General features: G+C 40.5%; 2 protein-coding genes across 2 annotated transcripts; one reads left to right on the forward strand and one right to left on the reverse strand.

Annotated features, from left to right (window-relative positions):
* The first annotated feature begins 699 nt into the window (after positions 1–699).
* On the forward strand, positions 700–1,461 carry LOC121752573 (uncharacterized mitochondrial protein AtMg00860-like). The gene has a single exon (XM_042147699.1). It carries the CDS (start codon positions 700–702, stop codon positions 1,459–1,461), a length of 762 nt encoding a protein of 253 aa, XP_042003633.1.
* Positions 1,462–6,851: 5,390 nt separating this feature from the next.
* Positions 6,852–8,584, reverse strand: LOC121751953 (cytochrome P450 71A9-like). The gene is made up of 2 exons (XM_042146788.1): positions 7,664–8,584; positions 6,852–7,585 (listed from the first exon to the last, which is right to left on the reverse strand). Exons 1-2 carry the CDS (start codon positions 8,531–8,533, stop codon positions 6,995–6,997), a joined length of 1,461 nt encoding a protein of 486 aa, XP_042002722.1. The 5' UTR covers positions 8,534–8,584; the 3' UTR covers positions 6,852–6,994.
* Between the last annotated feature and the right edge of the window lie 3,452 nt (positions 8,585–12,036).

Here is a 12,036-nt window from a genome sequence, read left to right on the forward strand (position 1 = left end):
GCATATTCTTCCGATCCATGGCCCAGACGTGATACTAGGCAGGATGTGGTTGAAATCACTGCGGCGGGTGACGAATGATTTCGATACTGGCACGTTGGAGTTTGTGCGGAATGGGGAGAATATTCGACTGAAGTTGGTGCCGCCGCTAGCCTGAGCCGTGACGTTACGGCAGTTTGCATCGTTATTCGCGCTTCAAGGGGAGGCGGAGGTGTTCGAGCTCGTCCAATTGCCTCATCCGGGGACGGTTAAGGAAGCGACAGCTCCTATCTCCTTTTCGGACGAGCTAGCTCCTGAGATTGTGGCGGTTTTGGAGGCACATAGGAATGTGTTTGGGGTGCCGACGGGAGTGCCCCCAAGGCGTCAGTTCGATCATAGAATTCATCTTCTGCCGGAGTCAAAACCGGTCAATGTGCGGCCATACAAATACCCATATTTTCAGAAGACAGAAATAGAACGACAGGTGAAGGAGATGCTTGACACAGGCATCATACGACCCAGCCAGAGCCCATTCTCTTCGCCGGTCCTACTCATTCGGAAGAAAGATGGGTCATTCAATTTTTGCATAGATTACCGTGCATTGAATGCGGCGACGGTGCCCGATCATTTCCCGATTCCAACCACGGATGAGTTGTTCGATGATTGGGATCCGCTAGGTTCTTCTCCAAGCTTGACTTGCGCTCGAGGTATCACCAGATCACGATGTGCGACGATGATATATATAAGACGGCCTTTCGCACACATGATGGCCATTTTGAGTTCCTGGTCATGCCATTCGGTCTAACGAACGCGCCCTCCACCTTCCAGGCGGGGATGAACACATTGTTTCGGCCGTTCTTGCGGCAATTTGTGATCGTCTTCTTCGACGACATACTCATCTACAGTCCAACTCTCCCGTCGCACGTTCGCCATTTGAATGAGGTCCTGACTATTCTGACGACGAACAACTTCTTTGTTAAGTTATCTAAGTGCACCTTCGCGTGTACGACGGTCGAGTACCTTGGTCATCTAATCACGGACGGGCACCTAAAGGCGGATCCCTCTAAGATCGAGGCAATGCAAGCATGGCCTGTCCCCGGCTCGACACGACAGCTTCGCGGTTTTCTGGGGCTCACGGGTTACTACAGACGCTTCGTTAAGCACTATGCGTCGATAGCGGGTCCACTCACGGACTTATTAAAGAAGGACTCATTTAAATGGACACCAGAGGCGGAATCCAGTTTTGTGGCCTTGAAGGAAGCGATGTCATCTGCTCCTGTTCTTCGGTTTCCCGATTTCACACGGAATTTTTACTTAGAGACGGACGCGTCGGATTTTGGAGTCGGGGCTGTGTTGCTACAAGATGGCCACCCCTTGGCATTTTTGGAGACCGAGAGCACGGCAGATTTGATCGAGCTGCGATCAGCATTGGAGGCAGGGACGGCTAAACCAGATGTGACGTTGGTGGATGGCATGTTGTATTAAAGACGCCGACTGTATGTTAGTAAGGAGTCGGCGGTAAAGGAGATGTTGCTCCAGGAGTTTCACGCTGCCCCATCGGTTGGCCACCCCGGGATCGATCGGACTTTCAAGCGCCTGGCCGCAGTGTTCTTTTGGAAGGGAATGCGGAAGGAGGTAAAGAAGTTTGTGGAGTCCTGTTATGAGTGCCAGACGACGAAGTATTCTACACAGAAACCGGCGGGGCTGTTGCAACCTTTACCGATCCCATCACGGGTTTGGGAGGATGTTTCAATGGATTTCATAACAGGCCTTCCCCAATCGAGAGGGTTTACTACGATCTTGGTGGCGGTCGATCGCTTAACAAAGTACGCTCACTTCGCGCCATTGCCAAGTAATTATAATGCGTTGAAGGTGGCTGCAGTGTTCATCGAGACGGTGGGGTGTCGGATCGTGACCCGGTGTTCTTGAATGCGGTTTGGGAGGATATGCTACGCCTTAGTGGCACAAAACTCCACTTCTCGACAGCCTATCACCCGCAGTCAGATGGGCAAACAGAGGTGCAGAATCGTGGTTTGGAGCAGTATCTGCGGGCTTTCGTGGCGGATAGACCGTCGAAATGGGTGAACTTTCTGCCTTGGGCAGAATTGGCGCTTAATTGCTTTCATCATGAAGGCTTAGGGACATCGTCGTTTATGGCCTTGTACGGCCGAGATCCTCCTGCATTAATCGCAGAGGAACCGTCGGCGATGACACCCCCTGACGTGGCTTTGATGATTAGGCAGCGTGGTGAATTGATCGTTACACTTAAAGGGAACTTGGAGCGCGCACAACAACGGATGAGAGCAGCGGCGAATAAACATCGTCGCGAGGTTGAATTTGAAGTCGGGGAGATGATTTTGTTAAAATTGCAGATATATAGACAACACTCCGTGGCGCGTCCTTTGTCGACAAAGTTGGGACGACGTTTCTATGGCCCGTTCGAGGTGTTGGAACGAATTGGGCAGGTTGCATACCGGCTGAAGCTCCCAGAAGGAAGCAGGGTGCACGATGTGTTTCATGTGAGCTTGCTTAAACCATTTGTAGCCGGTGGGGATATCCAGGCAGTGAGCCTGCCGTCAACGTTCGCGCGTGGCAGGCCGGTGGTTCGCCCATCCCGCGTGATGGACCGCCGTACGGTGTGGCGCGACGGCGCTACGGTCGAAGAAGTTTTGTTGGATTGGGGCGAGGAGAGTGATCAGCCAACATGGGAGCCCCGAGACATGGTGCAGAGGCGATTTCCAGACCTGCTCCTTGAGGACAAGCTCGCTCCTAAGGGGGGGAGTTGATACGGAGCATGCAGCTCAGGCTAAGGAGAGCGTTACCGAAGGGCTGGCGGACGAGGAGACCGTGGATACGAGGGAGACATATCACGAAGAGCCAGAACGGAGCATCGCGAGGGACCGATCACGGAGAAGAGACGTCAACCGCGCCGCTTGGCCGACTCCGCCAAGCATTGATGCGGACTTCACCAAGCCGAGATAGTAGAGAATTAGTTAGTTTATTTATTATCTTTATTTCGTTATTTTTATTGCTTAAGGATTTATTTTGTTATTTTAATTAATATTTTGCGTCGAGCGTATTATAAGCTTCTTTCCAGGTTTTCATCGTTGATTCTTTCCCGGATCGTAGGTCGAATCAACCCTAGGGTCCTAGTATAAATAGGCGTGTATTTTATTTCACTCTTTATGAAATAGAATATTTTTACGCAAATTTACTTTCTTCATTATCACGAACCCTAGTTCTTATCGTGCTTGATCGTCGGGCAAGAGATCCCGCGACTTCACGGGGGAATTAATCACCGATCGGATACTTGCTCTTAACAAATTGACCATGGTTTTTTCTAGATAATTTTGTGAGACTAAGTTTCTTTTGTAAATTATAATGGCCTAACAAGTGGTTTTAGAGCCGTAATTATTTAATAGCTCTATAGTAAATATTAGGGCCGTGGCAAATCGTGCGTGTTGTGTCATTATCGTGTCGACATGATAACGACACGACACGACACGATAACAACAAACACGAACACGACCCGTTAAGAAAACTCCAAACACGAACACGACCCGCTACCCTTAGACACAAACACGACACGAATCCATTAACGACACGAACCACTTCGGGTCAACACGACACTATAACAAAACATATATGACACGACACAATAACGACACTATAATAATACGAAAAATGAAATATCATTTTCACAATCTATTTTCACACTTATACTAAGTGCTCCATTAGACTAAACCTAATTTAAATTTTAAAATAAAAAAATAATATTATAATATATTAATATTATTTCTTAACGTGTAACACGAACACGACACCAAATTTTCGTGTCGTTATCGTGTCAACACGATAAGGACACGAACTCAATAAGCTTAGATACATACTTATTATTTTCGTGCGGGTTTATGTCGTGTTATCGTGTCGTGCCAAAAATTGTCAGCCCTAGTAAATATCATTATCATTAATTACAAAGAGGCATGGAAATTATGCAATCTATTTCCTTTTTTCTCTTAGCTATGGCCATGAACTTGTTTTTGATATAATCGTAACAAGTTTTAGTACAAAGATCTATATATAATAGGGGTATAGGGGTAAGCTAAGAAAAAGTGGTAAGAAATTATACTAAATGAATCTATATAGAATTTACAACTTTTCACCTGCTCATAATTGCCATAATAACACTGAAGAATGTAAATTTGTAATTCGGTTTATATATGTAGGTTATGATTCCTCTCATGTATTTAATTTATAATTGTGGACTTAAATAATGATTGATAATAGTATAGACGTTTGATGCACTATTTTATCAGCACTACAAATACTTGCAAATATAACAAGTAATTATATTATAGTCAAAAGGGAAGCACATTGTTATCAAACTTAGAGAAAACTATCATAAATTGGCTACCAAATAGTAAGCTTCTATCACTATTTGGAAACACAAAAGAGTTGGTTGATTTGATCACCAAACAAAACAAAGTAGTTGTTGAGTACAGACTCATCCTACATCGGGAGTCGGGTCTGAGTAAAGTTTGAAGGTGTATATAATACTTGTCCAACCTCAATCAGTTTGAGACCTTTTGGGAGTGATCCAAAAATAAATCCGTGCGGGCTTTACCGAAGCGGCCAATATCAAACGTCTGCTGCAGTCAACAATCCGAACAATAGTAAATTAGAGTGATTGGAGAGAATAGTAAACAATCGTAGTATGATGTATTTGAGAATAGAGATGGAAACAAGGGAATTCTAGGGATGCACTTTTACAATTATGGTTTACACAAAATGTAGTTATGATATCCTAGCATAATTCATACTTAATTAGAGCAAGTCACATAAGTATTGCTCATGCGGCACAAAGTTGATTAAACACTAAGGTTGTCAGACTTAGATTATTAACTCCAAACAGAACTATTAGACCTTCAATAAGCTCTCACTCTCAATTAAAAGTACCTTTTTAGGGGAAATTAATTGTAGTGTTAACTAAATGCGTCTAAGATGCAAATCCTCCCTCGATAACTTTACATGCCAAGAATTCATCATAGAATGTGTCACTCAAACATGAAGCATTATCGAACAATTTAAAATAAAGTAAACATGTACAAACGGATACCAATAACAGGAATTATATAAACCAAAATATAACTTCCTCCGTCCATGAAAAATATTCTCATTTTGCCATTTTGGGATATCCACAAAAAATAGTCCAATTTCTTAAAATGGATATCTTCTCTCTCATATTTTTCCACTTTTTCTTCCCCCTATCATACTTATCTACTTTTCTTCCTATCCCTCTTACTCTATCCACTTTTTCTCACCTTTCTTACTTTACCAATTTTTCATTAAAACTCGTATCGTCCACAAATGAGACTATTTTTTATGGACGAGGGAGTAATTACTAACACACTACTCATAGACAAATAAACTAAACTCATATTTGTAGGGAAGATATAGAAAACATAAAAACAATAAAGACAAAACCCAAGGGAAGAATCTTGTATGCTTTAATCTCCTTTTGAATTCGAGCTTCAAACTCCAAATGTGGTGGAATGATGTAGACCGATGGAGAGGAACTCTCAAATTATTTCTAAAATATATAGAATGCAACAAAAGGTTCCTTTGATGACGCTTTAGGGGGGTATTTAGAGTTTACATTTGATTACATGTCCAGAGGAATAATCAGCTGAACGCTTAAAATGAGCACTAGCATGAGCGCCCCCCTTCTTCAATTCTCTCTTTTTTCTAATTTTTCCATTCTATAATTTAGTCAATTCGCTTTCCCTCCTCAATTCTATACGCTACCCTTCTTTTTTCTTTCTTTCTACGATTCTCTATGCCTCCCCTCTTCAATTATCTACGTCTCCCCTCGTTTTTTTTCTTCTACAATTTAATCGATTCTCTATCTTTTTTTTCCTCTTTCTGCAATTCCCTCTTCCAAATTTGTGTCTAAATTTTTCTACTCAATTCTTATTTTTTTTCAGTTATGCTACTTTCAATTGCCAATTACAGACTACTTAGAATGCCCATGACTGTCAGATTTGTTCTCAAATTTTGAATCTTCTTTTTTGAAACCCCCAAATCTGAAATTGATATTCCACCATGATTTGGGTTTGGAGAGAAACACATTGGGAAATTTCAATCTCCGTGTGTGATTTAAATTTATCTGCAAATATGAGATTATTGATATATTAGAAGTGAGAAATTACAATATTAGATGTGTAGTGGAATTTGATTTTGGAAAAAAAATGTTATGGAATCTCAATCTTGAGAAATAATTGATTGAAAGAGCTTATTGAGCAGATGAAATTTTATTGGGATTAAAAAACTGTGCGTATGGTTTTTTGACTCAATATTGCTAGAGAATCAGATCTATGAAGAAATATGAAATAATTTTAGAGTAAAATGAATTTAAAATAATTTAACACTAAAAAATCAACAAAAAAAATGAAAAAAAAAACAATGAAAGAAATTGTTGCTCTGCAGAGCAATCCTCTACATCTCTATACGTATACCTTATATAGAGAAATGATATGATACATATCCTATGTGAGCTCCTTATGTGAGCATCACTCTCGTTTGAAACACATTTAGCGTTGTTCGTTTCGATTTATATATTTAGTTTGATTCTAATACATTAAAAAATGTTATTGAAATTTTTAGTTTTCCAAAATTCATAAAAATCAAAGCTTGATTAATACAATAGAGAATATAATTGTGCACACATAGATTATCCTCCTCATCAAACCTAGATAATAGAAAATAGTATTGTATGATTTTCACTCTGAATTAAAAGGAAGAGCTATTAAGAAGAAAAAAAGTATGGGTAAATAGATCTCATTATTATGATTATGTAAGTATAATCATTCAAAATATTGTCTTGAATCTTGATGGATTCATTTTGCTAGAATCCTTTATTTACATAGATGATGATAATATTTAAAAATACTGTCTCGGTGGATTCATTTAGTTAGAATCCTTTATTCATAGAGATCATTATTGTCTAAAATACTAGACTTTATATGACAACCGTGGCAACAAGACAAAGATCATTCTTCTTATGCAGTGCTGCTCCAGGCTTACACTCGAAATCAATATCCTCTTCCTTCATTCCAACCGGCAATTCCCAATTAAATTTGTATACAAGATTTGCCATCACAAGTTCCACCTCGGCCATCGTCATTCCCATACCCGGACACCCTCTCCGCCCGAATCCAAACGTTACCAACTCCGGATTCTGACCCTCCAAGAACCTCTCCGGCAAGAATTCATCCGCATTTTCCCACGCGGCAGGATCTCGCCCAATAGCCCAAACATTGATATACACCATAGTTCCACCTTCTATTTCATAACCATTTACAGTACACTTGGTAGTAGTCTCTCTTGGCACTGGTAGTGGAGCTGGTGGATACAATCTGAAAGCCTCTTTTATAACTGCCCTCAAATATGGAAGTTTCTCTATGTCTTGATTATCGATCATATCTTTCTTTCCGCCCAACCGCCTTATCTCCTCTTGCAACTTCTTCATCACCAAAGGCTTTTTCATCAACCACGTCATTGTCCACACTATAGCATTTTCTACCGTGTCGCTGCCTCCCATTAAAATATCCTACGAGCAAACTCGTAATTAAGCAATTGTTTCTCAAATTATTATATCAAGATGTAATTTCAATATAAAATTCATTACCACTAGTACAGCTTTGATGTGGTTTAATGTAAGAGGAAAGGAAGAGGATCCATTTTCTTTAATCCTTAACAAACTACCGATGAAGTCACTTTCCATAGATTTTGGCCTATTCGGATTCATATGCTCTTCAATCAATTCTTGACAAAAAGAATCCAACTTGTGAAAAATCTTATCAAGCGCTGCAGCCATTCCAGAGAGCCTATCAATCCATCGAAGCGAAGGCAAGTAATCCTCCACAAAAAAGGCCGCATATATGACCAGAACTTCGCGAAGAAGAACGTTCAAACGATCACCTCCATGTACCCCAAACACAAGTCTGACCATGATATTACGTAAAAGCGACATCGTCGTCTCACTGAAATTGACGACAGTGGAAGAAGAGGCATCTCTAGCAATCTTCTCCATAATCTTTCTCACTTCATCTCTGAAAATGGGGTAAGATGATTGAACTTGCTTCGGGCTGAAGAGATGGAGGGTGGAGATCTTCCTCATCTCCCTCCACGTGTCGTTGTAGTCCGAAGACCCGATATCTATGCCGTTATACGACAGCCTATTCATGGCGACAAGAGAAGGTCGGCCTGAGAAAATGGCATCATATGATTTCGAGATCTCTTTCACTGCTTCTACTGAGGAAATCACAACGACGCGTCGGATTCCGAGCTTGAGGGACATGACGGGACCATATTGCTTGGAGAGGCGCTGGAAGTGAGTGTACAGAAACTGACCGTCGATTTGGAGCATATTGCCGATGATCGGCAGCCCCGGTGGGCCGGGTGGTGTGAGTTTGTTGCCATTTTTAGGTTTTCGTGTTTGGAAGTAGAGAATAAAGATTACGGGAATAGACAATAAGAGTAAAATAAGTGACATCATTTTTCTAGAACAAGAAGTCTTTTTTTTTTGTTTATGATAGGTTTAACTCTTATAAATAGCATACAGATTTTTCCGAGATTGTATTATTATATTAAGATAAAGGAAGTGGGTTTTTGAGCCGCAATTATTTAAAAGCTCTGTACTAATTGTCACTATTCATTAGTTATATAGACACGCGGGAATTGAGAACTCTATTTGCATTAATTGTCACTATTCATTAGTTATATAGACACGTGGGAATTGGGAACTCTATTTGCACTAATTGTCACTATTCATTAGTTATATAGACACGCGGGAATTGAGAACTCTATTTACATTTATTTTGATCTTAGCGGAACTCTATTTGCACTAATTGTCACTATTCATTAGTTATATAGACACGCGGGAATTGAGAACTCTATTTGCATTTATTTTGATCTTAGCTACCCCAAGCAACTTGTGTTTAATGTTATTGAAACAAATCAATTGACCATGGTTTTTTCTAAATAATTTTGTGAGACTAAGTTTCTTTTGTAAATTACAGCCTAACAAGTGGTTTTAGAGCCGTAATTATTTAATAGCTCTATAGTAAATATTAGGGCCGTGACAAATCGTGCGTGTTGTGTCATTATCGTGTCGACATGATAACGACACGACACGATAACAACAAACACGAACACGACCCGTTAAGAAAACTCCAAACACGAACACGAACACGACCCGCTACCCTTAGACACAAACACGACACGATAACAACACATATATGACACGACACAATAACGACACTATAATAATACGAAAAATGAAAAATCTATTTTCACAATCTATTTTCACGCTAATACTAAGTGCTCCATTAGACTAAACCTAATTTAAATTTTAAAATAAAAAAAAATAATATTATAATATATTAATATTATTTCTTAACGTGTAACACGAACACGACACCAAATTTTCGTGTCGTTATCGTGTCAACACGATAAGGACACGAACTCAATAAGCTTAGATACATACTTATTATTTTCGTGCAGGTTTATGTCGTGTTATCGTGTCGTGCCAAAAATTGTAAGCCCTAGTAAATATCATTATCATTAATTACAAAGAGGCATGGAAATTATGCAATCTATTTCCTTTTTTCTCTTAGCTATGGCCATGAACTTGTTTTTGATATAATCGTAACAAGTTTTAGTACAAAGATCTATATATAATAGGGGTATAGGGGTAAGCTAAGAAAAAGTGGTAAGAAATTATACTAAATGAATCTATATAGAATTTACAACTTTTCACCTGCTCATAATTGCCATAATAACACTGAAGAATGTAAATTTGTAATTCGGTTTATATATGTAGGTTATGATTCCTCTCATGTATTTAATTTATAATTGTGGACTTAAATAATGATCGATAATAGTATAGACGTTTGATGCACTATTTTATTAGCACTACAAATACTAACAAGTAATTATATTATAGTCAAAGGGGAAGCACATTGTTATCAAACTTAGAGAAAACTATCATAAATTGGCTACCAAATAGTAAGCTTCTATCACTATTTGGAAACACAAAAGAGTTGGTTGATTTGATCACCAAACAAAACAAAGTAGTTGTTGAGTACAGACTAATTGGGGTTGGACAGGAATTATATACACCTTCCAACTTCCCTCCCTCATCCGATGTGGGATGGGTTTGTAACCTAACAGACCGATGGAGAGGAACTCTCAAATTATTTCTAAAATATATAGAATGCAACAAAAGGTTCCTTTGATGACGCTTTAGGGGGTATTTATAGGTCTTCAAATAGTGCTCCTTCATATAGTATATCTTCTATCCCAACAAGGTACGTTTTGGAGAGAAAATATGTTAAATTATGCACCATCCGATCTCAGGAAAGGTTACACAGTGGGCCGCCGCTACCAAGTCGTCGATCTCTTGGGACACTTTCCAGCGGGTCGCTGGTCGTGTCTTCTTTCAGGCGTGAATTCCGAGGTGGACCGCTGCTTCTTTGACGGTCGATGGGCTACAGCGGCCGCTGGCTGACTCTTTTTTTATGGACTTCTTATTTCAACCTTTTTTAGTCTTTTGAGACACTAATTTGCACATTTCTCACAAATCACGTCAAAATATCAAAATATATAAAATGTGCAGTAAATAGATAAGTAATGTAACTTTGACACACAAAAGTCAAAACAAACCAAAACGTAATCTTAAAACAGTGCAAATTCTGAGCATATCAATATTTAAGCATTTTTATTCTTATTATTCAACTATATACCTAGGCATGCACAATCCGGCCCGGCCCGCCGGTTCATGAACCGGCGGGCCCGAACCGGCGGGTTGAACAGGGTCGGAGGGTCATAAAGGCCGGTTCAGGTTCGGGCATAACTTGAACCGTGAACCGGCGGTTCAAAACCGGCGGTTCGGCGGTTCGAACCGCCGGTTCAAAGGGTCGAACGGCTAGGGTTCGTAGGGGTTCGTAGGGGTTCAAAGTAGGGATAGGTATGAACCGGCGGTTCGCCGGTTTTGGGTGAAAAACCGCCGGTTTTGGAGGAAAACCGCCGGTTTGAACCGGCGGTTCCGACCGGTTTCCGCCGGTTCCGGAAGCTTTTCAGGCGTAGGGGGCTAGGTGAGGTCAGAAACCGGCGGTTTGTGTCGGAAAACCGTGGACCAACCCGCCGGTTTCGTGGAAAAACCGCCGGTTTTGAGGTTGAACCGCCGGTTCAGGCGGTAAACCGGCGGTTCGGCAGAAAATTTGAAAGTTTGAAATTTGAATTTTTTTTTTTATTTCTTCCAATTTTACTCCTATAAATACCTCACTTCTCCTTCATATTTCCTTACCCCATTCTTGTGTTAACAAGGATTTTATTCTCAATCTCCATTTCTCTATTCTCTCATCATTCTCTCTAATTGCGCAAGTTTAATTCTACACTTTCTACTCACTACTATATTTGTTGTGCTCATAATTTACCACTTCTTTTATACTTCATACATATTTTATTCCAAGTCCATATTACTTTTCATTTATCAATATATTCAATATGTCTTCTTCTCGTGGTGGATCGGGACGTGGTGATCGGGGCAAGGGAATAGCCCAAGATCAAAGCACTACGCGTCCCTCAAAATCTCGACGACCTAGTCGTCGAGATGTTATGGACGAGGTTTCCCGATTGGCAGCCGAACGCATGCAAGTAAGTAATGAAAAATTTGTTTTCCAATTCACATGCACAAAATTTCATTAATTTTTTTTTGCGTTCATACTTTTAACTTCTACGTACATAATATTTGTAGATGGAAGAAGATCATAGGACCGCCATGCTACTTGCTGAAATGCAACAAGGCGGGGGTAGGGGAGATGAGGAGTTCGACGTTACTATATCGTCGGACTCGGACAACAACGAGGATAGATCGCATTCTCGTATTCCTTCTAGCACCGGCGGAAATGAGGAGATGCCTCCCCCTGCACCCACTAACACGGCAAAACCTTTGAAATCGGACATTTTTATCAAACACTACAAGAAGGTGGCGGTGGT

Source organism: Salvia splendens, chromosome 10, assembly GCF_004379255.2.
Source record: "Salvia splendens isolate huo1 chromosome 10, SspV2, whole genome shotgun sequence".
Lineage (NCBI taxonomy): Eukaryota > Viridiplantae > Streptophyta > Magnoliopsida > Lamiales > Lamiaceae > Salvia > Salvia splendens.